Source organism: Lolium perenne, chromosome 2, assembly GCF_019359855.2.
Source record: "Lolium perenne isolate Kyuss_39 chromosome 2, Kyuss_2.0, whole genome shotgun sequence".
NCBI lineage: Eukaryota > Viridiplantae > Streptophyta > Magnoliopsida > Poales > Poaceae > Lolium > Lolium perenne.
In genome coordinates, this window is record NC_067245.2 from 304,278,749 (window position 1) to 304,305,006 (window position 26,258).

The window sequence follows — 26,258 nt, forward strand, 5'->3', positions numbered from 1 at the left end:
ATGTCTTTTATGTGAGTTTTGCTGCACCGGTTCATCCTTGTGTTTGTTTCAAATAACCTTGCTAGCCTAAGCCTTCTATCGAGAGGGAATACTTCTCATGCATCCAAATACTTGAGCCAACCACTATGCCATTTGTGTCCACCATACCTACCTACTACATGGTATTTCTCCGCCATTCCAAAGTAAATTGCTTGAGTGCTACCTTTAAACAATTCAAAATTTATTAACTCTGATTTGTGTCAATGTTTTATAGCTCATGAGGAAGTATGTGGTGTTTATCTTTCAATCTTGTTGGGCAACTTTCACCAATGGACTAGTGGCTTCATCCGCTTATCCAATAATTTTGCAAAAAGAGCTGGCAATGGGATTCCCAGTCCCAAATTAATTAATAAAAATAGACACTCCTCCATGGTATGTGATTGATGGACGGCACCCGAAGGATTCGGTTAGCCATGGCTTGAGAAAGCAAAGGTGGGGAGGAGTGTCATCATAATAAAACTAAAATAAAAAGGCACTCCTTCATGGTATGAGATTGTTGGCAGGCACCCGAGGATTCGGTTAGCCATGGTTTGTGAAAGAAAGGTTGGAAGGAGTGCCACACAAAAATAAAATAAAATGGGAGCCGCTCTTTGAAGGTTTGTCTGGCAAGGGGGTTAGAGTGCCCACTACCATTCGTTGACAACAACAAACACCTCTCAAAATTTTACTTTTATGCTCTCTTTATGTTTTCAAAATCAAAGCTCTAGCACAAATATAGCAATCGATGCTTTCCTCTTTGAAGGACCATTCTTTTACTTTTATTGTTGAGTCAGTTCACCTATTTCTCTCCACCTCAAGAAGCAAACACTTGTGTGAACTGTGCATTGATTCCTACATACTTGCATATTGCATTTGTTATATTACTCTATGTTGACAACTATCCATGAGATATACATGTTACAAGTTGAAAGCAACCGCTGAAACTTAATCTTCCTTTGTGTTGCTTCAATACCTTTACTTTGAATTATTGCTTTATGAGTTAACTCTTATGCAAGACTTATTGATGCTTGTCTTGAAAGTACTATTCATGAAAAGTCTTTGCTATATGATTCATTTGTTTACTCATGTCATTTATATTGTTTGGATCGCTGCATTCATTACATATGCTTACAATAGTATGATCAAGGTTATGATGGCATGTCACTCCAGAAATTATCTTTGTTATCGTTTACCTGCTCGGGACGAGCAGGAACTAAGCTTGGGGATGCTGATACGTCTCCGACGTATCGATAATTTCTTATGTTCCATGCCACATTATTGATGATATCTACATGTTTTATGCATACTTTATGTCATATTCGTGCATTTTCTGGAACTAACCTATTAACAAGATGCCGAAGTGCCAGTTCCTGTTTTCTGCTGTTTTTGGTTTCAGAAATCCTAGTAAGGAAATATTCTCGGAATCGGACGAAATCAACGCCCAGCATCCTATTTTTCCACGAAGCTTCCAGAACACCCGAGAGTCGCCAGAGGGGGGCCACAGGGGCCCCAGATGATAGGCCGGCGCGGCCCAGGCCCTGGCCGCGCCGCCCTATGGTGTCGTCGTCTCGTTGACCTTCTGACGCCGCCTCTTCGCCTATTTAAGCCCCCTCGACCTAAAACCTCGATACGAAAAAAGCCACGGTACGAGAAACCTTCCAGAGCCGCCGCCATCGCGAAGCCAAGATCTGGGGGATAGGAGTCTCTGTTCCGGCATGCCGCCGGGACGGGGAAGTGCCCCCGGAAGGCTTCTCCATCGACACCGCTGCCATCTCCACCACCATCTTCATCACCGCTGTTGTCTCCCATGAGGAGGGAGTAGTTCTCCATCGAGGCTCGGGGCTGTACCGGTAGCTATGTGGTTAATCTCTCTCCTATGTACTTCAATACAATGATCTCATGAGCTGCTTTACATGATTGAGATTCATATGAGTTTTGTATCACTACTATTCTGTGTGCTACTCTAGTGATGTTATTAAAGTATTCTATTCCTCCTGCATGATGTAAAGTGGACAGTGTGTGCATCATGTAGTACTTGGCGTAGTTTTTGATCGTGATCTCTTATGGATTGTGAAGTTAACTATTACTATGATGGTATTGATGCGATCTATTCCTCCTTTCATAGTGTGAAGGTTACGGTGTGCATGCTATGTTAGTACTTGGTTTGGTTGTGTTGATCTATCTTGCACTCTAAGGTTATTTAAATATGAACATTGATATTGTGGAGCTTGTTAACTCCGGCATTGAGGGTTCGTGTAATCCTACGCAATGGTGTTCATCATCCAACAAGAGTGTAGAGTCTAGCATCTATCTATTTATTTATGTGATCAATGTTGAGAGTGTCCACTAGTGAAAGTATGATCCCTAGGCCTTGTTCCTAAATACTGAAATCGCTGCTTGTTTACTGTTTTACTATGTTTCTACTGCCTGCAATATTACCACCATCAACTACACGCCAGCAAGCACTTTTCTGGTGCTGTTGCTACTACTCATATATATTCATACCACCTGTATTTCACTATCTCTTCGCCGAACTAGTGCACCTATTAGGTGTGTTGGGGACACAAGAGACTTCTTGCTTTGTGGTTGCAGGGTTGCATGAGAGGGATATCTTTGACCTCTTCCTCCCTGAGTTCGATAAACCTTGGGTGATCCACTTAAGGGAAAACTTGCTGCTGTTCTACAAATCTCTGCTCTTGGAGGCCCAACACTGTCTACAGGAAAAGGAGGGGGCGTAGACATCAAAGGTTTCTCGTACCGTGGCTTATTCGTCTAGGGTTTTTGCGACGGAGTCCTTAAGTAGGCAGAAGGGCAGCCTCGGAGGGGCCCTGGTGGGGCCAGACAATAGGGTGGCGCGACCCCTCCTCTGGCCGCGCCGACCTGGCGTGTGGGGCCCCCAGGGCTCCCCTCTGGTCCCTCTCTGGCTCTCTGGAAGCTTCCGGGAAAAATAAGGTTCTGGGCGTTGATTTCGTCCAATTCTGAGAATATTTCCTTACTAGGATTTCTGAAACCAAAAACAGCAGGAAACAGGAACTGGCACTTCGGCATCTTGTCAATAGGTTAGTTCCGGAAAATGCATAATAATGACATAAAGTGTGTATAAAACATGTGGGTATTGTCATAAAACAAGCATGGAACATAAGAAATTATAGATACGTTGGAGACGTATCACATAGCAATGAAGGCGGCCCATGATGGAGGCACCTGGTGATTAGGCTGGGCAAGAGGACCCTCTCTCTCATATGGTGCTTGTTGCTCAGCCAGAGGAACCTAATGTTTTCGCTCACTTTCAATAATCATATTGTGTAGGCACACACAACAGTTCATCACCTCCCACATCTGATCTTTGGACCAAGTCATAGCGGGAACCGGACGACAGCAAATCTCTGCTGGAGGACACCAAATGCACGCTCGACATCTTTTCGGCAAGCTTCTTGTTTCTTGACAAACTCGCAAAGTTTGGGGGTGCTAGGATTCGAGATAGTCTTCACAAATGTTGCCCACTTTGGATAGATACCGTCTGCAAGGTAGTATCCTTTGTTGTAGTGCCGACCATTGATCACATAGTCCACCGGAGGAGCATGACCCTCAACAAGCTTGGAAAAGACCGGGGAGCAGTTTAGGACGTTGATGTCATTGTTGGATCCAGGCATACCAAAGAAAGCTGACTGATAGACCGGACTTCAGGATCCATTACGCGTCCAAGGCCTTTTGTTCTTCTTCGCATCCGTTATTTTGGCACAAGTTGGCCAAATCCAGAGATCATGGGTAGCCACTGCTTCAAGTATCACAGTGCAGCCTTTTTTGTGACCCTTGTACATTCCCTGCCACGCAAACGGACAGTTCTTCCATTGCCAATGCATGCAGTCAATGCTTCCAAGCATCCCTGAAAAACCCCTAGCTTCATTTGTTGCAAGGATCCTCTGAGTGTCTTCGACAGTGGGTGATCTCAAGTAATAGTCCCCGAACACTGCTATGACGGCCCTGCAGAACCGGTAGAAATAATCAAGGGCGGTGGACTCCGCCATCCGAAGATAGTCATCTGCACTATCACCGGGAGCTCCATACGCCAGCATCCTCATAGCCACTGTGCACTTCTGCAGTGACGAAAATCCAACCAAACCAGTGCAATCCGCCTTGCATCTGAAGTAGGGGTCAAAGTCTCGGATGGCATACACAATTTGCAGAAATAGCTTTCTGCTCATCCTGAAACGACGCCGGAAAACACTCTCACCGTGCAATGGATTGTCGGCGAAGTAGTCGGCGTACAACATGCAGTAGCCCTCCATTCGCTGTCTCGGCTTGCACTTCCGGTGACCTGGTGCCGACCCACCACGTCGACCAGTTGCCAGTCCGGCGTACATGCTTGACAAGCAACCGAGGATCATCATGTGCTCCTCGTCTTGGGCGGCGGCTGCCATCTCTTCTCGCATAAGCTCGACGAACATCTGCTCCTCCTCTTCGTCCGAGTCCATGGTCGGCGAGGCAAATGGACGAACACCTGACGGGCGTGGTCGAGGCAACCCGCCGCGAGCGACGAGGAGTAGGCGGCCGTCGTCGAAAGACGGCGGAATATAGGCAGGTGGGGAAGGAGGGACGGCGGAATCTGGGCAACAAGCCGGCGGGGTGGTGCCGGCGGCGAGAGAGATACGAGGGGTGGGGGAGATTTTGAGCGAGGTGGCGGTGGGGTTCGTGTGTCGAGTCACCGACAGATCGGGCCCTTCCCCGCTTTTCACTCGTCCGGAGTCCCCGATAGGTCCCCGGGGGGCCGAGGATGGCGTGAGCTCACCGGATGGATGAATAGCCAAATCCGGACGAAAACGAGGAACCGGGGTCGCGACTGGACCGAATTTCACCGTTCGGATGGGAAAAACGTCGCTCGGGGGCCTCGTCGGGGAGACGAGTGGAGATGCTCTAAGGCGCTTGTGCACCAGCAACCTTCCTCGGATCCTGTCAACCACACACAGTTGAGCCCAGCGATCGCTTATCTCACAACTTGTTGCTCTATGGAATCTACCCCAATGTCGCCAGTCAGAATTGTCGGCGCCAGCTACGTCGGCGTGCCGGCGACGGCCGAGCTGCCGCCGGAGCCCATCAAGCTCACCGCGATGGAGGCGCTGTGGGTCGTCATCCGGATGCTGCAGCACGTCCTGCTCTACCACGACGCCGACATGCCGCCCTTCGACGACATTCTCCACTCCCTCAAGTCCTCCCTCGCCACCACTCTGGGCAGCTTCGCGCCGCTCGCCGGCAGGCTCGTCCACCTCAAGGACACCGGCGACGTCGGCATCAGCTGCTCCCGTTCCGACGGCGTCAGGTTCGTCGTCGCCGAGTCCGACGCCGACATCCGCCGCCTCGCCGGCGACGAGGAGCACGACGTGCGCGTTCTCGAGGGGCTCGTGCCGGCGGTCGACATGAGCGAGCTGCCCACCGCCGTGCTCGCCGTGCAGGCCACGCGATTCCAGGGCGGCTTCGCTGTCGGACTCACCGTGCACCACGGCGTGGCTGACGGGCGGTCGCTCTGGACCTTCGTGGAGGCGTGGGCGTCTGCGTGCCGTGGCCAGATACCGGCCGCGACGCCGACTTTCGACCGCTCCCTCATCAAGCTGCCTGGCGGCGAAGAGCTAGCCAGCAGCATCTTGCAAAAGATCGCGCCAAATTTGCCTTCGGTACGTTGTTGTTCCTCTGTCTCATAGTAGCCTTCGCTCGCTGACAGCTCGGACGCGTTTGACAGCTAGTACCTGTTTGTTCCCGTTCACGCGCAGGCGGCACTGGCATCGCCCATCGGAGAAGACATCGCGCGGTTCACCCGCCGGACGTTCACCTTGGACGCGCACGACATCCAGCGCCTCAAGCAGCGCATCGTCGACCTCGGCGAAGCCCACGGCACGCCCCTGCCTCGTTCCCCATCCGCCTTCGCCGCCATTGTCGCGCTGGCCTGGACGTGCTTCGCCCGCTGCACACTACTGTACGGTCCATATTTAGGGGCACTTCAAAGTGCCCCAATAGGTAGCCAAAGTGCCCTAATTACTTTTAGGGGCACTATAAAAAGTGCCCCGGATGCTTGTGTCCCTAAATGTATTTGGGGCACTTTGAATGAAATGCCCCAAATACATTTAGGGGCAGTTTGAAAAGTGCCTCTAAAGGTTTTTAGGGGCAGTTTGAAAAGTGCCTCTAAAGGTTTTTAGGGGCACTTTTAGATTTGCCTCTAAAGGTTTTTAGGGGCACTTTTAGATTTGCCTCTAAAGGTTTTTAGGGGCACTTTGAAAAGTGCCTCTAAAGGTTTTTAGGGGCACTTTTAGATTTGCCTCTAAAGGTTTTTAGGGGCAGTTTGAAAAGTGCCTCTAAAGGTTTTTAGGGGCACTTTTAGATTTGCCTCTAAAGGTTTTTAGGGGCACTTTTAGATTTGCCTCTAAAGGTTTTTAGGGGCACTTTTAGATTTGCCTCTAAAGATTTTTAGGGGCAGTTCGAGATTTGCCTCTAAAGGTTTTTAGGGGCACTTAGTGTTTTGCCTCTAAATGTTTTTAGAGGCAGTTTGAGATTTGCCTCTAAAGGTTTTCAGGGGCACATTGAAATTTGCCTCTAAATGTCTTTAGAGGCAGTTTGAGATGTGCCTCTAAATATCTTTACAAGCTAGTAAACAAAATGCCTACTAACATGCACAGTAACTATGTAGTAATTTGATGACAGTAACTATGCAGTAATTTGATGATAGTAATTTGATCACAGTAATCACATTGCAATACAGATGCATAACTTTGCAGTTTTGGAGGCATTGTCTTGCACATATGCATAAGACAATGACAGTAACTATGCAGTAATTTGATGATAGTATCTAAGCAGTGTATCTAAGCAGTAACTTTCTGACTTCCACCCTTCCTCTTCTTAGCAGTAGATGCAATTGCTTTCAACTTCTTCTCAAGTGTACACGCAATCTCGGCTGATGTTCTATCGATTGCCGGATCTGTTACCTACAAGGAACCAATTTTGAATGTGTCAAACAACAGATGTTGGAATAAATAAGATTGAGCAATTAAGATGTAACAACTAATTACAGTAACACAAATAATTTCAGTAACGGAGGAATAAATGATCAAGTACTGGCAAAATGAGATCTCCGCCAGGTTGACCGGCAAACTAAATGTTGCTGCATGCTCTTTAAGTCGGCGGGAAAACATATATCTTGCAAAAGTGGCAAAATGAGATCTCCGCCAGGTTTACCGGCAAACTAAAGCAACTCTGTCGGGTTGCTGCATGCTCTATAAGTTGGCAGCAAAACATATATCTTGCAAAAGTGATACAAAAGCTGTTCTGCGACGTAGAAAACTAGAAATCTAGCTGAATCAGGTGATGATTTAGTTGGCAAGACAACATATAATTGCACTACCATATACAAATAATTGTATTAAATCAAGTTGAACAAGAAAGAATCAAGAAACAAATATAAGTCTCATATTTTCTTAAAAATTCAAGCCATGTACAGTGGGTAGGCTGGGAGGGAATGTGGAATGAGCTGCCCTGTTTCAATGAATAAGTCTCATATTTTCTTTAAGTCAAGCCATGTAAAGTCTGATAATTCTTTATATTTTAACCAAGCACATCTCTGTGCTGCACATGCCTTGATATTGTATAGTTGCTACTATGCATAGTTTAGTTAAATTGCATATTTTACCTTGCTAATCCTCCCAGTTTCTTTTATAATTTTGACATTTATTATTTTTCTACAAGTAAAAGCATTACACCAAGGTGAACAAGAAAGATTCAAAGGTGACCTACATTTTTTCTTGGCCAGGTGATGCAATGTGCCTCAGTGTCTCCCATTTGAACCATTCTTCCTTTTGGTATTGGCAGGGCAGTTGTTGTCTTGAAGACCACGTTCACCAAAACTTTGACAAACTCCTCATTTTCAATTTCCTGAACTGTTCCCAATGCCACCATCTGAAAGCTGTTTGGCGAAGTCAACCCCACTTCAATGCCATTTTTCATTTCATTTGCCTACATTATGCCAGAATGTTAATCAGCAATATCATTTGCCATATTAGCTAACATACTAATTAGTGGCTACAGTCAAATTAGACTGAAAAGTTCATACAACCAATTGTACAGAGAACAGCAAACCAAGGTGTGGTAAAATTGCTAACATACTAACCTTCAGTGGATTCCTTGCTCTGAACCAATCATTATGTTCATCAGTGCATCATTTTGTACTATGGCAAACACCTTCCTTGTCAGCAATGTTCTCTTCTAGTTTTTCCTCTTTTACCTTGACTAAGAGTGTGTTGTCTAGCAAATTCCTGTAAGAGCATTTTGGCTTCTGCACTACACTAACTGAAGTAATGACCACATCATCAGTAAGTTCTTCTAGCTTATCATCAACAAGTTCTTCTAACTTCCTCTTCTTCGGTCTCTTGCTTATTGTTCCTGTTGGTGTTGCAGCTGTTTTTGCTTGGCTTTCTACATTGCCCTGTGATCCTTCGACATAATCTTCTGACTTCGCATTCTTTCTTCTTTTACTTGTTATTGGTGATTTCATTTCTTGACTGCCTTGTTCTGAGATAGCTGTTACTGCTTTCGATTTCGGCGGCAACATTTGACTAAGACCAAGCAATGATGCTTCCTTCAATACTGAAGATGTTGTGTCTTGGTTTGTTGTCGCCTTTTTTGTTCTTGTCCTGGTTGATGTCTGGCTGCTGAGTGTTCCTGCGTCTGCTGTTGATCCCTTGGGTGTAGGTGTTGATTTCCTGGGTGCTGATGCTGCTGCTTCTGACCCACTGAGTGCTGTTGTTGATCCCTTGGTTGATCCAGCTGCTTCTGCTAACTTGTGTGCCGCTGCTCCTGATCCCTTGGGTGCTGCTTTTGATCCATTTAGTGTTGTTGATCCATTGGATGCTCCAGATGCTTCTGGTACCTTTCGTGCTGCTGCTGCTACTGCTGCTGAAGCCTTGAGGGCTATTGTTGATCTGTTGGCTGCTCCAGCTGCTTCTGGTATCGTCGTTACTGATGCTGCTTCTGATCCCTTGGCTGATCCACCTGCTTTTGGTACCTTGGCTGCTGCTGTTATTGCTTTTGATCCCAGGACTGTTGCTGGTTCTGTTTTTTGGGCACATGCTGTTGCTGATCCCTGGACTGTTTTCTCGGCATATGCCGCTGCTTTTCCTGGTGCCTTGAAAGGTGATTTGAATGGAGCTGATGTTGACTTCAATGTTGTTGCTGTTGGTACCTTCAATGTATTATGACTTGATGATGGTGCACTTGTTATGCCAGATGCTATTGATGCTGATGCTGATGCTGATATTGTTCTGTCTGCTGCACTGGAAGCTTCCTTTGTTTGATCTTGCTCAGGTGGTGCTTGCTTATGCGCCGACAGTTCAGCAAGTGTTGATGCCGCTAATTCTTCTGCTACTGCTTGTTCTCTTTCCTGATGCATTTCATCTGTATGTCCATCTCGTTGACGTGCCATCAGATAATTTACCTTCTCTTCCAATTGTTGACTCCTTGCCATTAGTGTTTCCACATAGCCTCTGAGCTCAATGTTTTCCTCCTTAGAATCCCTTAATGCTTCTACAGCTTCATCCAGTACCTTTGATCCTTTCCCTCCTACCAGTAGTCCAAATCCATGTCTTCTACAATTCCTAGGAGGTGTGAACAATTCTGAGTAGAGGTCACCATCCATATGCGGCTCGCCAACTAGTGCAGGGTTTTGTTGGAAACGTTCATTTATCAAAGCCTGCATTCAAATTTAAGTGAGTCATTCATTACATGGTACATGCTATAGTAATTTGTCAGTTGCATTTGCATGAATTTCAGGGACTATGACTTACAATTTTGGTAGCACAGAAATCATTCACTGGCACTCCATCTTTGTTTGTATGAACAATTCTGAAAAGTTCTGTTCTAGACACTGTTCTTTCCTGCCTCAGTTCCTACAGCAGTGCAAGTGCATGTGTCAGTATATCATATTTAAAATGTTTCCGCAAAACTTATCATTGTGTACAACGATGCATTCAAATGTACCTCCTGATCGTGGACAACAGCAAAACTACGTGTTCCAGCTGTATGGAGACAGTTAGCTTGATTTAATCTGGTGTTTCTGTTCTTAGATGCCAGTACCTGCATAAAATCCTTATTAACTAAACAAGCACAGCACATGTTTACTCTGACTAAAAAAGTGCCTGAAGGAGAAAGTCAAAAAGTACTCAAAACTAGCACATAAGATGGGTTACTGACCATTGAACTACTTTTCCTCCAGTACTTGCACAGTTTTTTCCACTGTGCTCCATGAATTCTTTGCCCACAGCCATTTGCACAATTCTGGTTAACCGACAATTCCGCTTTCCAGAAAGTTTTTTTCAGATAGCACTTAAAGGCTCTCCACTTCTTGCATGCTGATTTTATCACCCAGTCCTTGTGTGCTTCAGTTAGGTTGAAGAAACCCTGTCAAAAAGAAATGTTTACGAGATACATTCTCCATTTGTGAGGACATAAGCAGTAATCATTGAAAAACCTACACAATTCTGGTTACCTTCACAGTCATCCATAACTTCTCTTTTTCTGCAGTTGGAACCTTTCTCCAACGTACATGACCCATTGACACGTCTTTTCCTTTAACCAAGTATGCAATGAAGTTTGTTAACTGTGAAGTGTTCACTCCACATGGCTGTCCAAGATTGTTGAATTCAACAATTACTTTGTTATGTGGACCATGCCTATTCCAAAACTTCTTCATATCAGTAGGCCCTCTTGTTCTTTTCTCCTTGACTGAAAATTAAAACAGTACAGCGAGTAAGAGCCTACAACACTTTTAGCACATGGAATCCAGCAAACTGACGACCATACCTTGTTGTGCTTGAAGCTGTCCTCTTTCTTGAGGTTGTTCAATTACCTCCTCCTCTTCTTCTTGTTCCTCCTCTTCTTGTTCCTCCTCTTCTTCACTGTCCTCTTCTATGTTATCTACTGCTTCATCTTCGGTATCATCACTGTCATTTTCTTTTCCCCCTTCTGAATCATATATCCTTGCAGACTGCCATTTGAACAGTTTTCCAATTCATTAATTACAGACTGCAAATTGAATGAGTTTTCCTTATCTGAAATGATGCATGAATGAGAACTTACTTCTAGCATATCGTAGTAAACTCCCTTTGCCATTGCTTCCTTCATAAGAGCTATTCTTTCCATTTCATGGGAGATGAGTTCAGATGGTTGTACATCTCTTGTAGGCAGATTTAATTTCTTTAGTTTGTGGTTGAGCATGCTCATCTTCCTTTCTTGGCTTTCCAGCATTTTTGTTCCTGTATGAATAATAAATGGCATTTTAAACGTATATAAAAAAATTTCCTTGGTTTACACAAAAAATGGTGCAAAAAACACTCACATTTTTCAACATCCACACCATCCATATCAAAGAAATCTCTAATTGTTGGAGTGATTACAGCGTTCCATTCAATATCAACTGGGTCTTGCACATAGTAGACTTGTATGGCTTGGCTTGCAAGAATAAACGGTTCGCTGTGTTCGTCTTGTGCATTGTAGGTATGGTTGAAATTGACCTCGGTTATTCCGAAACCATCCAACTCCCTAACTCCGTTACTTTTTACCCAATCACATTTGAATAACACTACGTGGCCTCCATTTGAGAAATTTAACTCAATTATTTGACTAATTCTACCATAGTATGTGACATATCCTAAAGTAGGATTTTTGTCCTTAGAACTTGCATAACTCGATGTTTTTGCAACATGTGAAACTCCATCACACTGTGTTGCTTTTCCTACACTATATGAATGTGTATGATAGGTGCAGCCATTTATACTATAGCTATTATAAGATTTAACCATCCTGTACGGCTTTTGAGATAACAGAAAAATTTCATGTGGTACATCAAGTCCTTGATCTTTCAGATTTTGTACCTAGTAGAGAAATGAACCATGTTAATGATGTCATTTTTATTCACCAAAAAATATTTTTGCTGCACTACTTACATGGTTAGAAAACCAGTCTACGAATGTGCTGTGGTGAGCATTCTCAATATCTCTTTTTGACTTCCTTTTTCCTCTGGCCAGGAAATTTTTATGCTCTCTACATGATTTAAATGGGGTTAGACACTGGTCTGATATCAAAAGGAACATTTAGTTTATGGAACTAGTTTGGGAATGTACTCACTGCGCATATTTTTCAATTTTGGGATAGTTGACAAGCACACATCGTTGTGCTTGAGACCAAGCAATGAAATCCAGCTGATTTGCAGCGAAAGCTGATAATGGCCTGCCGATGATCCTCAAATAAGGTTGTCCAGCACAATTAGGTTCAGTAGTATCATGTCTACTAGGTCTATTGAACTTTGTAGCACAGCCATTCAGATATCTTGAGCAGAATGTCAGGCATTCATCGAACTGATAATTTTCTGCCAATGACCCTTCTGGATAAGTCATGTTCTGTACGAAGTCCTTCAATGTTCCTACGAACCTCTCAGTAGACCACATATCTCTGAATTGAACAGGTCCGGCAATTCTTACTTCACTTGCTAGGTGGATAGTTACATGCACCATCATGTCAAAAAATGATGGAGGAAATATCATCTCTAACTGACACAAGATTTCTGCAATCTCAGCTTCCCAATACTCCATCTCATCAACATCTATCACCTTACCATAAAGTACTTTGAAGTATTTGCAAAAGCGTATCAGCGGCATAGCTACACTCCTAGGCAGCGATCTACACAGTGCCAATGGCATGAGATCCTGCATTATGATGTGGCAATCGTGGCTCTTGAGGCCGGTTAGCCTTTTGTCTTCCAAGTTTACCTTGTGGTACATGTTTGATGCATATCCATCTGGAAATGTTGCATACTTGATTACAGTGCAAAATATATTCTTGCCCTGAGGTAGCATCTGGTACACTGCCCTAGGTATGATAGGTTTTGCTGCCGTCATATCAGCATGGAGGGCAGTTCTAATTTTCATATCCTGCAGATCCAATCTAGCATTCAAGTTGTCCTTCGATCTGTGATCAACATCCAGAACAGTATTCACTATGTTTTCAAAAACATTTTTCTGTACATGCATGATATCTAGGTTATGTCTTATTAGTAGTGTCGGCCAATATTCCAACTGGAAGAAGACACTTCTTTTTTTGAAAGTTTCCTCGACACTGTGAATATAAATGTCCTCATTCTCCTCTAATTCCGCAGCACTCCTCTTTTTTCTCCTAGGTGGCTTCTTGTGTTTGTGTAACTTGCCATAATCTGTATGCAGAGTTGCAGTCATTACAGATATTTCTTGACCTGTAATCTTAGCTGGGGGATCTCTGAGTTCATCTTTTCCATTGAAAGATGCACCATCTGTTCGGTACGGGTGACCATCAACCAAAAATCTTCTATGACCCAGGAAAACTGTTTTCTTGCAATGCTTCAACCACCTACTGCATGTGTTTGTGAGACAATGTGCACAGACAACCAAGCTCTCGCCACTTATGCAGCCTCTGCCTAGCCAATCAGTTATAGTCCAAAGCAAAGCAGCACGTAGCAAGAATTTCTCACCAGTAACTGCATCATGTGTCCATATTCCAGGTTTCCACAATTCTTGAAGATCATCTATGGCCAGCTGCATGTAAACATCCATTTCCTTGCCTGGACCCTTCCTCCCAGGAACAATAACACTTAGGATGAAATTTGATTGTTTCATGCATACCCATGGAGGAAGGTTAAGTGGAATCAGAATAACTGGCCATATGCTGTATGATATGCTCATGTTTTCAAATGGATTGAACCCATCAGTAGCTAATGCAAACCTAACATTTCTTGGGTCGTCACTGAAATTGCGATGCGTAAAATCAAAGTGTTTCCATGCTGGAGAGTCTGCTGGATGCCTCAATTTTGCATCCTTAGTTCTGCCTTTACTGTGCCAGGTCATGTAAGGTGCTGTTTTAGAGCACATGAAAAGCCTTCTGACCCTTGGTTTCAGTTTGAAGTGCCTGATAACTTTCTGAGGAACCTTGTACACCCTTTTCCCACCAACTCCTGTGTTCTCACTCTTCCATCTGCTTGTGTTACATACTGGACACACTGTGTCGTCCTTGTGTGCTCCTCTGAACATGATGCAGTCATTCTTGCATGCATGAATACTTTCATAACCAATGCCGATGTCTTTTATGTACCTCTTTGATGCATGCAGATTTTTGATTCCTGATAGTGCATGAGGTTGTGGAAGAGCTTCCTTAAATAATGACAATATCTCATCATAGCATCCATTGGGCACTTTCCATGTATTCTTTATGTTCAACAGCCTAACTATGAACTGTAGTTTTGAAAAACTTGTGCAGCCTACATACAAGTCCTGACTACCATCTTCCACTAGCTTTTTGTAGGCTTCAGCATCAGCAGTAACATCATCAATGTTACTGTCCTCTTCATCTTCATCATCTGCACTATCGCCATCTTCCTGGTTGCCTAAAACCCCAGTGTCATACATTCCAAAATTGTCCAACAACATCTGGTCCATCTCATCACTATCAGCTAATTCTTCATCAGCTAATTCTTCAGGTTGAAATTGACTTTCAGTTCTACCTACATCTTCAGGCTGGGGAGATAAGTGCGGCACAAGAGGTTCTACACTATCTTCTCCATGGAAAACCCAAGTATGGTATCCATGCATGAACCCATTGCATATCAAATGCTCACTGACAATGCTATTGGTTTTCCAAAACCTATTTGCACAACGGGTGCAAGGACACAAAACTCTATCTTGCATTCCAGCATTTGCAGCTGCATATAGCAGGAAATTGGTAACACCAATACCATATCTTGAACTAGACCTTGGTTCCTTCATCCAACTTTTATCCATTTTAACCAGTAATAATTGTCAGCAATAGAAATTAAGCAAACATAAGTTCAAGCAGTGCCTGCATGTAGAGTATTTTCCGTACATATTAGTGACTTCATTCCATACATATTAGTGACTTCAGTCAAATTATAGTGTACTTTGAAAGCAAATTCTTAGCTGTTTGTTGGGTTCAATTCAAAGCAAACTAACAATTAAATTTATAGTGTAGTTTTTTATGTGGAGGGTTCAATTCAAATCGAACCAACAAGTCAAGGCAAGCCAACAATTCAAGCAAGCAATTGCACAGAAAAACAACAATTTAAGCAAGCAATTCAAGCAACAATTTAACCAACAGAAAAACTGCAATTCAATCAATTCAAGCAAGCAATACAGAGGTACTGCATTTGTGCTCACCAGAGGAGGTTGCATCGATAGATGATCTACTGAGGAAGGACCTGCGCGCATCTATTGTTGACGGCATGCAGAACTTGAGTTCCTGGCGTGAATCCATTGTTGACCTCCTCGATCACCTCCGCCTTGACGGCCCTGACGATCTTGTCGATCTGCTCCACGCCCTCACGAGCTCGACGGAGATCACTTCCTTGAAGGCGAGCCCTCGATCCTGCAGCCAGCCAAACATAAGAGAAAATTTAGTCTCGAGTTCTCAGTACAACGCCGAAGCCAAAGGAATGGCTACCAGAGCACCAGCTCCTGCTGTTGCGCCGCGGCAAAATGGATCAAACACGTCCCTCAAAGCTGCTAAGTACCTTTCCCCCTGCCCTGACAGGACCAATCGCCGGGATTCCTCGGCCTGCACTCCTCCAGGACACCTACCGTCAAAAATTCCATCAAACACCTCACGTGCACGAGCACACGGCTCCCAAATTGGGGCAAAATCATCTCATCCAAACCAGGGGGAACAGGAGAGGGTGCTCACCGCGTTGACGCCGGCGCCGGAGCTCGTCCCCTTGTCGTGGCAACCAGCGGCGCGCCTGGACGCCCTCACGAGCTCGACGGAGGCCTTGACGGAGGGCTTGATGAAGGGCTCGACGGGAATCGCTCCACGACGCAACGACCCCTCGATCTGCTCCGCGACCCCTCGATCTGCTCCGCGACGGAGGGCGCGACGGAGGGCTCGACGGCGAGCTTGACGGCGAGCTCGACGGAGGGAATCGCCGCCGCGGAGCAGAATTTAGGGTTCGCCGCCGCGGAGCAGAATTTAGGGCTCGACGGAGATCACCTCTACGACGGAGGGCTTGACGGCGAGCTTGACGGCGAGCTCGACGGAGGGAATCGCCGCCGCGGAGCAGAATTTGGGATTTAGGGTTCGCCGCCGCGGAGCAGAATTGAAGAGACGAAATGAAGAGACGAAGCGGTGGGGGAGGGTAGTTTTGGAAATGCAGAGACGAAGCGGTGGGGGGAGTTTTTCATAATAACTTTTAGCGGTGGGGGGAGTTTTTCGCAAAAACGTTTAGCGGTGGGGGGAGTTTTTCGCAAAAACGTTTGACAGCCTATTTAAAGGCAGCCGTCGCCCAAGCCGAAAAGTTTTCCCTCATTCTCCCCCCTTCAACCAGATTCGGAGAGATTCTCCTCGGAGAGATTCGGAGCCGTCACCGACGACCGTCTCCGACGACCGTCTCCGACGACCGTCGAAGCCGGAGGTACATGCAAGTCCCAATCTGTCGATCTCTTTGCAGATCCCAATCTATTGGTCATTTGCAGATCCAGTGTTCTTTTGACTGTTCCGGTCTGTTCCAAGAATTGATTTGATTTGGCTTCAATAGAAACGTGTTTTCCATGCTGGATTGGGGATTACAAGATACATGCAATGTACATTTCAGTGTGTAATATTTGTTTTTTTAAATAAAATAGATTCCTTGCATTCTCTCCAAGAAATGATTTGAATGTGTGGAGGATTTGGCTTCAATACAAACTAGTTTTTCATATCTGGATTAAACCATTAGGGTTCTTTTTTTTTCAATACAAAGTAGAACCCTGTATTAGGGTTCTGTTTGTCTGCATTGGTGAAGATAATACTAGTTATAAAATTGCATTACAAATAGAAAACCATTACTTGTATTTTCCTGCAGTGTCAAAGCATGTGCAGCACAGATATGTTCTTGGTTAAAATATACATACAATTGTTTCACATTTTACAGGATATTCTTGATTGTAAAGCATATATAGTATAAGTTAGGAAAGCACAAGAATAACAACTAGTGAAACTCCAAGTGAACCCTAGAAAATCAGAAGATATCGGTATCAACACATGGACTAGTATTAACTGGTTAATGCTGAGCAACAAAACATGTATCATGGTGTCCAGTAGTCAAGTTGTTTTAAGAATTCATATGACACACTACTGAACCCTATTTCCACTGTTTACTTGTGTCCCCATTTAACATGTGTGCACCACTACACAACAACATTCAACATTCAGAGGATACAAAGAGGGTGGTTAGCGTGATAAAATTGAGCATGGTAATTAAAAGAGTGGTTCAGTTTTGATTTATAAGAAAACTTGTACACAATTGTGTTTGTGTGGGCAGGAGAATTTGCTTATCAACTCTCATTATAAAAGATTGCTTCCTGTGTTTTCACCATTAAAATTCTTTTAATCTTAATTCTTTTGGGCATTATATTAATTGTGTTATCATTATTTTTACATACATGTGGTGTCAGTGTAATTCAAGTTTGATGCACTAACTATTTCTAAACTATTTGACAGATGGGGAGATGGAGGGGACCTTGTATGCTTGGGGAACAAGAATTCGACAAGCACTGCATGTTTGGCAACGACATGTACCTTAGTGCAGATAACTGTTCATTTCTGAATGAATTCTGTGAGGAATCTGGTCGCAACCATATGAGATTTTATGTGCACAGGATAACCTATTCAAACGTCGTCTCAAAGAGGGACAAAATGGTAATATGCTTTGTCTTACTGGAACGATAAGATGATACGTCGACATAAATGGGAATTCAGCTGTGTTAACACTTTCCAAATTTCATGTGCACAGGTTTTCGGAGCTGGGTTCAGTAAGTTGCATCTGCAAAGATACTTAGATGATGCTATCAGGGTGCAGGTTCATTGCACCAGCAATGATGAGATGTTTGAAGTGAGGATGAAGAAGGGAATGGGAACAAACCAAGCCATCATGACAAGTGGTTGGGATGATGTAGTCAAGGAATACAACTTCGAAGAGGATGACATTGTTCTTTTCTGCTTTGATCCAAAAAGATCTGGAGGCCTGAATCTTCTACTTGTGCACATGCCTGTCGAGGAGGAGGAGGACGACGAAGGCGAGCACAACATCAACGATGACGATACTGAAGATACTGAAGATAGTGAAGAGGGTCATGACATACAAGAGATCAGTGATGATACTGCTGAAGATGATCATGACATATATGAGATCAGTGATGATTCTGGTCAAGGTCAAGTTGCTGATGATGCTGGTCAAGGGGATCCATATTTTCAAGGGACGTGTGTTTTCGGAAACAAGTTCAGCATGAACAATACCCAAATCATGCACCTTAAAGATGTTGTTGATTACTACCCCAACGCGCCAATCCCACAATATGTCTACTGCTTGACACAGTCCTCTCTCAACAAGATGGTCAGTTTTCTACTTCGTACCTAAGCTTTATTTAATATTAAATATCCAATCTGGTTGCTAAATGCGATAGTATTTTGTACTAGTTAGTGCTGAAGTACAGTAGTTGGTACCCCAATTACTGGACTCGACTCGTCGACCAGTAATCCTTGATATGAACATAACTTCTACACTTGTGTTTCAGGAATTTTCTGAGGATTTCACAGAGACCTACCTGCTACAGTTCTTGCACAAGTCAGTCCTCGTAGTAGTTAACTGCACAACAAGTCTGCAAACTATGTACGCAGAGATGAAACTTGAAGAGCAGAAAGCAGTGATGAAGGCAAACTGGAGCGACACTGTCGAAGCCCACGAACTGCAGGTGAACGATGTCTGCGCCTTCAGCTTCAGGGATGAGAGCAAATCACCTCATAGGGACCGCAGTGCGTATCTTAGGCTGGTGATAACCAAGCTTAGGAACTGATCCTTAGCAAGCTCAAGCACCTTAGGAACTGAGTTCAAGTCCTTAGTTATGTGTTATTATGTGAACTTGATTATGTATTAAGTAGAACCTGGTAACCCTGCAACAACTACTTTTGGTGAGATGTATGCTGAACTACTTATGTTATGTAGTACCTACTGGTGAGAAGTATGCTGAATTATGTGGTTGTGTTATGTAACTGCTTACAGTATTGATTGCATTCTGTTTGGAGCTAGGTTTTTGAACAATGCAAGAAATCCTAATGCAGTTGTGCTTGTTGATCACAACTGCTTGGAAAATTTCTTGCAAAATACCTTGGTTATTTCCTCTTTGAAATGGCATTCAATCTTTTGCTCTTTTTTCTGCAAGTTATGAACGCAAGACATCCTACTGCAGTTGTGCTTGTTGATCACAACTGCTTGGAAAATTACTTGCAACATACCTTGGTTATTTCCTTTCATGAAAATATCTTAGTTGTTTTTATTGATCGCAATTGCATGTAATTATGTAATTATTCTTGCAAAATCCCAAGATTTTCTTTATTATAGAATATTTTGCTGCCAAAAAAAAATGTGCTGGCCTAACCAATACAGGCCGACCTATCCAATACGGGCCGACCTAACCAGTATGGGCCGGCCTGACAGTTTGGACACAAAGAGGCAGTTGGTCTTGCGATGGTGGAACATTAACCCTCTCGTTGGAGAAACCGAAGAGGCAGGCCACTCATTTCTCCCACCGTGTTCTCTCTGGACGGACGAGCAGTTCTAGGTCTTCACCATTCATCTTCCCTCCATCCTTGTGCTACTGATTCTGGTAATGTTTCTTCTTCTTCTTCTTCTTCTTCTTCTTCTTCTTCTTCTGGTTCTTCCTTTTCACTTTCGATTCAACCAACATTTCCTCCGTTGCTTCTTCTTATTTTACTTCATCTGTTGCTTCTTCTTGTTCTTCTTGATCAACTTGTTCTAGTTCTTGTTCTTGATCTAGTTATTGTTCTTCTTCTTGTTCTTCTTCTTCTTGCTCTTGTTCTTCTTCTTGTTCTTCTTCTTCTTGTTGTTCTTGTTCTTCTTCTTCTTCTTCTTCTTCTTCTTCTCCTTGTTCTTCCTGATCTAGTTTTGGTTCTTTATGATCTTGTTCTTCTTGTTCTTCGTCTTCTTCTTCTAGTCAAATTAGATCTGTTTGATTATTCTTATCTGCATTGCCTTCGTTTTCATGCTGTTCTTGCTTCTTGTGTTTTGTAGCGTCTTATTCTTCCAGAGTTATTCTTCCAAAGATTTGCGGATTTGCTTCAGCAAAGTCAAGGTATTTGTAAACCACCAGGGTTACTAACTAATGTAGTTGGAAAGCATAGGACGGTAATTTATGAATTAATGTTACTTAGATAGGGTTTGTTTACTGCCACATGAAAGCATGTTACTTAGTTAGGGTTTGTTACTTACACATGAAATCATGTTGCAGTTGTTTACTTATTTTAAAATGCCATGTATGTTGAAAACTGAATATGGTGTTGATTCAGTTTGAAATTCCATCGAAGCCGAACTGTAAATATGGTCTTGATTCTGATTACAATGTATTCTACGCTGAACTCTGAATATATGTGTTAAGCTCTGAACATGTTTTCTGTAAACCACCAGGGGTACTAAGTTATGTATTTGAAAAAAAAACACTTAAAAGCATAGCATGGTAATATATGAGTTAGTGATACTTAGTTAGGGTATATTCTTAATAACGAATTGACATGCTTTGTAGGTAAATATGGAAGGAGAAGCGTGCCCTGTCTGCACGCAGCCGATCACCAACTGTCGACGTTCTGACAGGCGTGCCTCAAGCTTCAAGATAATCGTGCCAAGTACCTACGAAGAATATGTGGTGAGTAATCATAGCAATTCTTCACGGTCATGATGCCATCTACTAGCCTAATTGTTTCTTCAGCTTTGGCAGCAATTGTTTGAACTAAATTATTTTGCTTTCATATTTTTGTCAGACTATACCTTGTTATTTCAAGGAACAACTGAACAAGTACGCAGACAAGTGGTTGCATGGTCTGGTTGGATGCCACAGGTATGAATTTTACCTGGAGAAGAAGGAAACCTGCACTACCTTGGGAGGACCATTCTGGTATTACTTTTTGAGGGCACACCATCTCGAGGTCGACGATGTTGTGACCTTTAAATTACCATCAGCTGATGATACTGATGAAGAACATTCGGAAGAACTGGATTATGAAGAAGATATTAATGCAGATGTGTTTGAAGTAACTGTAACCAACCCTGATGGTGAAATTAAACCATATGACATGAGGGATGGTATGTTCATGCTTTCAATTTGCTACTCCTTCCATTACAACAATTGGTTCTTTAATACTTGTATATAATTAGATCTTATACTATTTTTGCAGCCGCCCCATATGTCCCTGAGTCCGTTAGAGTCCCATTTTACAAGACTATTTACACAGACATGCTCTCTGTTGGTGAGGCAGACCTGGCAGCCATAACATTTCAAATGTTCAAGGATGTGAACAACATTGGACATGATGAGGAAGCAATTGCTGACCTACAGTACTTTGTACACAGAGTTGATCGATCTGACCTCCGTTTTAACCGCTTCGTAAGTTCTTTCGGCAGAAAGCTTATCTTCTCAAAGCTTATCTTCTAAAATATAGTTTTGCAAGACCTAATAAATGTGGTTTAATTCCGCAGATGATGCCATCCCACATCCTTAGTGGTTACCAGTACAAACCTAGGGGCATAGCTGTATACTCAAGCAGGGTTATGAATGATGAAATATCTGGAGAGTATATTCTGCACCGTGGCAACCAAAATAAGGTGGAATTTCGGATGAACCAAGAACAAATGGACTATATCCGCAGAGAGAACTACATTAATCGTGGTTCACTGATTCTTATGAGGGTTGATAAGTTGGAGGACAACATTCACCTCTTTTTGGAGAAGATTGACGACTGAAGACATTCATCAGCTGCCTGTGTTATGGATTAGGTTGTTATGGATTAGGTAGTAAGACTGCTGTTGCTGTAGGTAGTAAGACTGCTGTTGCTGTTGTTCTAGGTTGATGTTTATTTCTGTTATGAATGTGCTTGCAAGGAGACTGGTATTATTATTTTGTAATGTGCTTGCAAGGAGACTGGTATTATTATTTTGTAATGTGCTTATACTGGTTGATGTAATATTGTGGTTTATGTAAGTTTATTATCGATCACTAGTTGATATTTGGGTTTGTAAAAAATTGCATAAACTACCCATGGAGATGTGTTGTTCATCACATCTACCTGGGTAAGTACTTGCAATATTTTGTCTATTGCATTTTTCTAAAGCTTTTTTCAAATTGCAAAAATGTTTGCTGCAGTTGTTTTTTCATCAAATCTGATTGTGATGCAAAGGTATGGCCTGGGCTTACTACCATGGAGATGTGTTGTTCATCACATCTACCTGGGCTTTACAATATTTTTTACCGTGCATAGTTATGAAGCTTTCTGAAATTGCAAAAAATAATTGGTAAGTAGTTGGCCTGCTCATATTTGCATGGTAAATAAAAGTGAGAAAATGTCAGACGGCAAGGGTGTTTTCTGTAAAAATGACTGACGTGGAGGGACTACTTTGTTGAACTTAAAAATATCTTGGGTTATTTTGTAAAAGCTGCAAGCTCATAAAAATCACGGCAGCACATCCTTCACTTGCAGTTCCCACCTTCCTCCCTTCGTTAGGGTTTCCATCTGAGAGAAGAACATCAACGCCGGATCGAAGAGAAGAACATCAACGTTGGATCCAGGTTAGTATCTTCCTTCCCATCTTCCTTCCCATCTTCCTTCCCATCTTCCCTCCCATCTTCCCTCCCATCTTCCATCCAATCCTGTCTACGTTTCCAGATCTGGTCTACGTTTCTTTGATCTTGATTTGGTTTTTCAAGGCAGGGAGAAGCAGGGGTTATGGTGGACACGAGGTGGTGTGTTACCTACACCACGTTCCTCAACAGCCGTAAGAAGGCCAAGCACAAGGGCTCGATGGTCCTACGGGCCGATGTGAGTCGCATCGTCCTGTACGACCAAGACGACCATGTCGTCGATGTACGCCCTCTAGAAGCTGGGGAGCTGATCTATCACGGATCAGTGGTTCACCTCCCTTCCCACATAGTTGACGTTGGCGAGCGCATCACGCCCAGCCGAGGAATTAACCGTCAGGTAATTCATTTAACTTGTGCACTGACTTGGCCTTATTTGAACTGTGCTCAATGATGATATGAATAGGAATTTCTGATTACATACCATGAACTGCTGTAGCAGCTTGATGTTACTGATATGCTTGCATACTCAATTTTAATCAATTTGTTCCTAAAAGTGTTAAATTATTACTATCATTGTGTTCATGTCTGCTGATTGCAATTTTACCTAGCAAGTACTAGTTGAGATTTAAGTGAATGGCTGGTTTGCAGTAGCTGGTCTTGATTGATTGACAATGCTGTCCCTTTTGATCCTGAAATCTGTTGTATAGGCAAAACCTATCATCTATCTAATGATGATTTTGAGTGCTTGATTATAATATGCTTGATTATAATTTTACCTATCTGCTGATTGCAATTATTGTACTTCTTGTCTTCATTTAGAGTGCCACATGGTTTTTTTTAAGACGAAATGATGCTACACCATTTTGATCAGCACGTGCTGTTTAATGCAATGCTTTGGCTGCCTTACTGTTAATCATTAACTGCAATTCTCATAATTGGTGTACATTACTTTAAATCTTTGTTTAACAGCTCTTCCCTTCAAACAAAGTTGACATTGACGAGCGCATCAGACCCAGCCGAGTAACTAACCGTCAGGTAATTCATTTTTGTGTGCCTGCCTTATTTTTAATCATTAACTGCAAGTCTCATAATTGATCCTATCCTGAAAATGTTTTTGTACCAGATTAGGGCTACAGTTTTGGTTAGTATTTTATATGGCCTGATTTTTTCTCCTTCATTGCTTTCTCTAGTCAACAGAGAAGGACAGCTGCCACAGTAAGATTCCCCTGTTGAAAGATAACCGAGACAATGAGAAGCGCCTGGGAGAAGATAACAAATACAAGAAGAAGCGCCTGGGAGAAGATAACCGAGACAATGAGAAGCGCCTGGGAGAAGATAACAAGTACAAGAAGAAGCGTCTGGGAGATGATAACAGAGACAGGTAATTAAAACAGAGACAGTAATTTATGAGTTAGTGCTGCATAGTTACTGTCAAGTGATTACATTGTTACTGCCACAAGTGAATCGCCAAACAGAGAAGGACAATTTTATAAAATAATAAAACTTACTGTTCTTCTGATTGTGGATTGAATCTTGTAGATATTTTGTGCTAGCTTGATTTGGTGTTTGCAATTCAAACAGTTGCTTGATGTGGTTCAGTCTCAAACAATTCAAACAATTGCTTGATTTTGTGTTTGCAATTAAAACAATTGCTTCATGTGGTTGCATTTGAAATAATTGCTTGTTATCTGCAGGGATGAAGTAGATGAAGTTGTTAACATTGGTGATACAGAAGTGTTTGCCTACATGAAGAATGAGCAAATCCCTGCTCATGACCAAGAGGAGGATGAGTACATCTTTTCCGATGATGAAGAGTACATACCAGCACATGAGGAAGATGATGAGGAGGATGAGTACATACCAGCAGATGAGGAAGACGATTACATCTCTGATGATGATGACGACTACATCCCTGTTGAATACAATGATGACTTCATTCATGTCGACAGCGATGATGAGAAGAATAAGATAACAGCAAGAGGTTAGGTTACTGTGTACCTTTGCTTCATAGAAATATTAGCAACTCCCCGCGGTCGCCGCCGCAACATTGATGCTAACACAAGATTATGTTGGAATGTAGGACCTGGCTGTATAGGTGAAGAGTCATTTGATAGGCAATGCATCTTTGGCAATGAGGTGGAAATGAACTATCAGCAAACGATGCAACTGAAAAGCTATGTTGAGGAGTTAGCAAAACAACCAGAGAAAGAATACTTTGATGGCTACCAAAGACCATTTGTGAAGAGATATATCTGCAGACTCACCAAGAGTATGGTAAAATCAGATGGAGAAATGGTCAGTACATTTGTTGTACTTATGCTTGATTATATTTCATGTTTGCAGTCACCATATAACATGGATCTTTCAGTCTTCTATCATGTTTGATATTACCATAGTGCATCTTCCTGATAACAACATCTGACTTCAAATGCAGGAATTCTCACAAGTGTATACGAAATCACAGTTGCTGAAGTTCATCATGACGCAGAATGCTATGAGGCGTGGTGTTCCAGTAAAGGCAGAAGTAGTTGGTGTGGTGGTGAACTGCACTGAAGGATGCATAGGATCAGCTGTTGATAAATATTGCTTCATGTATCTTGATGCATCTGGAATGGCCAAAATGACAGAAGGATGGCCAAGAGTTGTGAAAGGATTCAGCTTGAAGGAAGGAGACATTTGGATGTTCACGTTCGACGACGAGAGGGGGCTCCTTCCCATGAAGAAAAGGGATAAATTTGGAGCCTGGCTTAGGATCACCATGATGAAGCTTCAGATGGAGTGATGGATTACTTAGGATCACTAAGTATTACTAGTTATGGTTTAATTTAAGAATGTCTGATCTGAATTTTTGTTAGACTATTATGACTGGTTGGAATTATGTAATGTTGTCATGTATTTAAGACGATACAACGTGCATGAATGTTGTCTTGTGTTTAAGTGATGCCTACTTTGTTATAGTTGTGCACTTCGTCCGCAATTGACTAGCATGCCATAAGTGTTCTGAACTTAACCTATAGTCAGAACAAAGGCATGTAGTCAACATTTTGTTGGTACATTTGAAGTTCTAAATCATATGGTTTTAAAAAAATTTGAAGTGCAACTTTATGATTCAATGTATTTTTCATTGTATCAATGTTGTATTGTGTTGAAGTGATGCCTACTTTGTTATAATTGTGCACTTCGTCCGCAATTGAGCATTTGTTTTTTATGTATGTTGAAAAAATGACTAGCATGCCATAAGTGTTCTGACCTTAACCTATAGTCAGAACAAAGGCATGTAGTCAACATTTTGTTGGTACATCTGAAGTTGTAAATCATATGGTTTTAAATAATTTTGAAGTGCAACTTTATGATTCAATGTATTTTTCAGTGTGCTGATGTTTTCCATCCGTAGTAGTGAACTTCTTGAACAGCCTATATTTGGACTACATGTGTAAAGTGGATGGGAAATTCATTTTTCTAGCCCATTAAGTGTGAACTTCTTGACAGAGATTACATAATAGCAGTGGGCTCCATTTTTCCATGAGATACTTTGTGTTTGAATTTTGAACT

The 26,258-nt window shown here is 42.7% G+C and overlaps 1 protein-coding gene across 1 annotated transcript; it reads left to right on the forward strand.

Moving 5' to 3' along the window:
* The first annotated feature begins 5,011 nt into the window (after positions 1 to 5,011).
* Positions 5,012 to 6,663, forward strand: LOC127336975 (malonyl-CoA:anthocyanidin 5-O-glucoside-6''-O-malonyltransferase-like). Its single transcript, XM_051363838.2, has 2 exons — positions 5,012 to 5,687; positions 5,784 to 6,663. The coding sequence occupies exons 1-2, from the start codon at positions 5,025 to 5,027 to the stop codon at positions 6,147 to 6,149; spliced, it is 1,029 nt and encodes a 342-aa protein (XP_051219798.1). The 5' UTR covers positions 5,012 to 5,024; the 3' UTR covers positions 6,150 to 6,663.
* Positions 6,664 to 26,258: the final 19,595 nt, after the last annotated feature.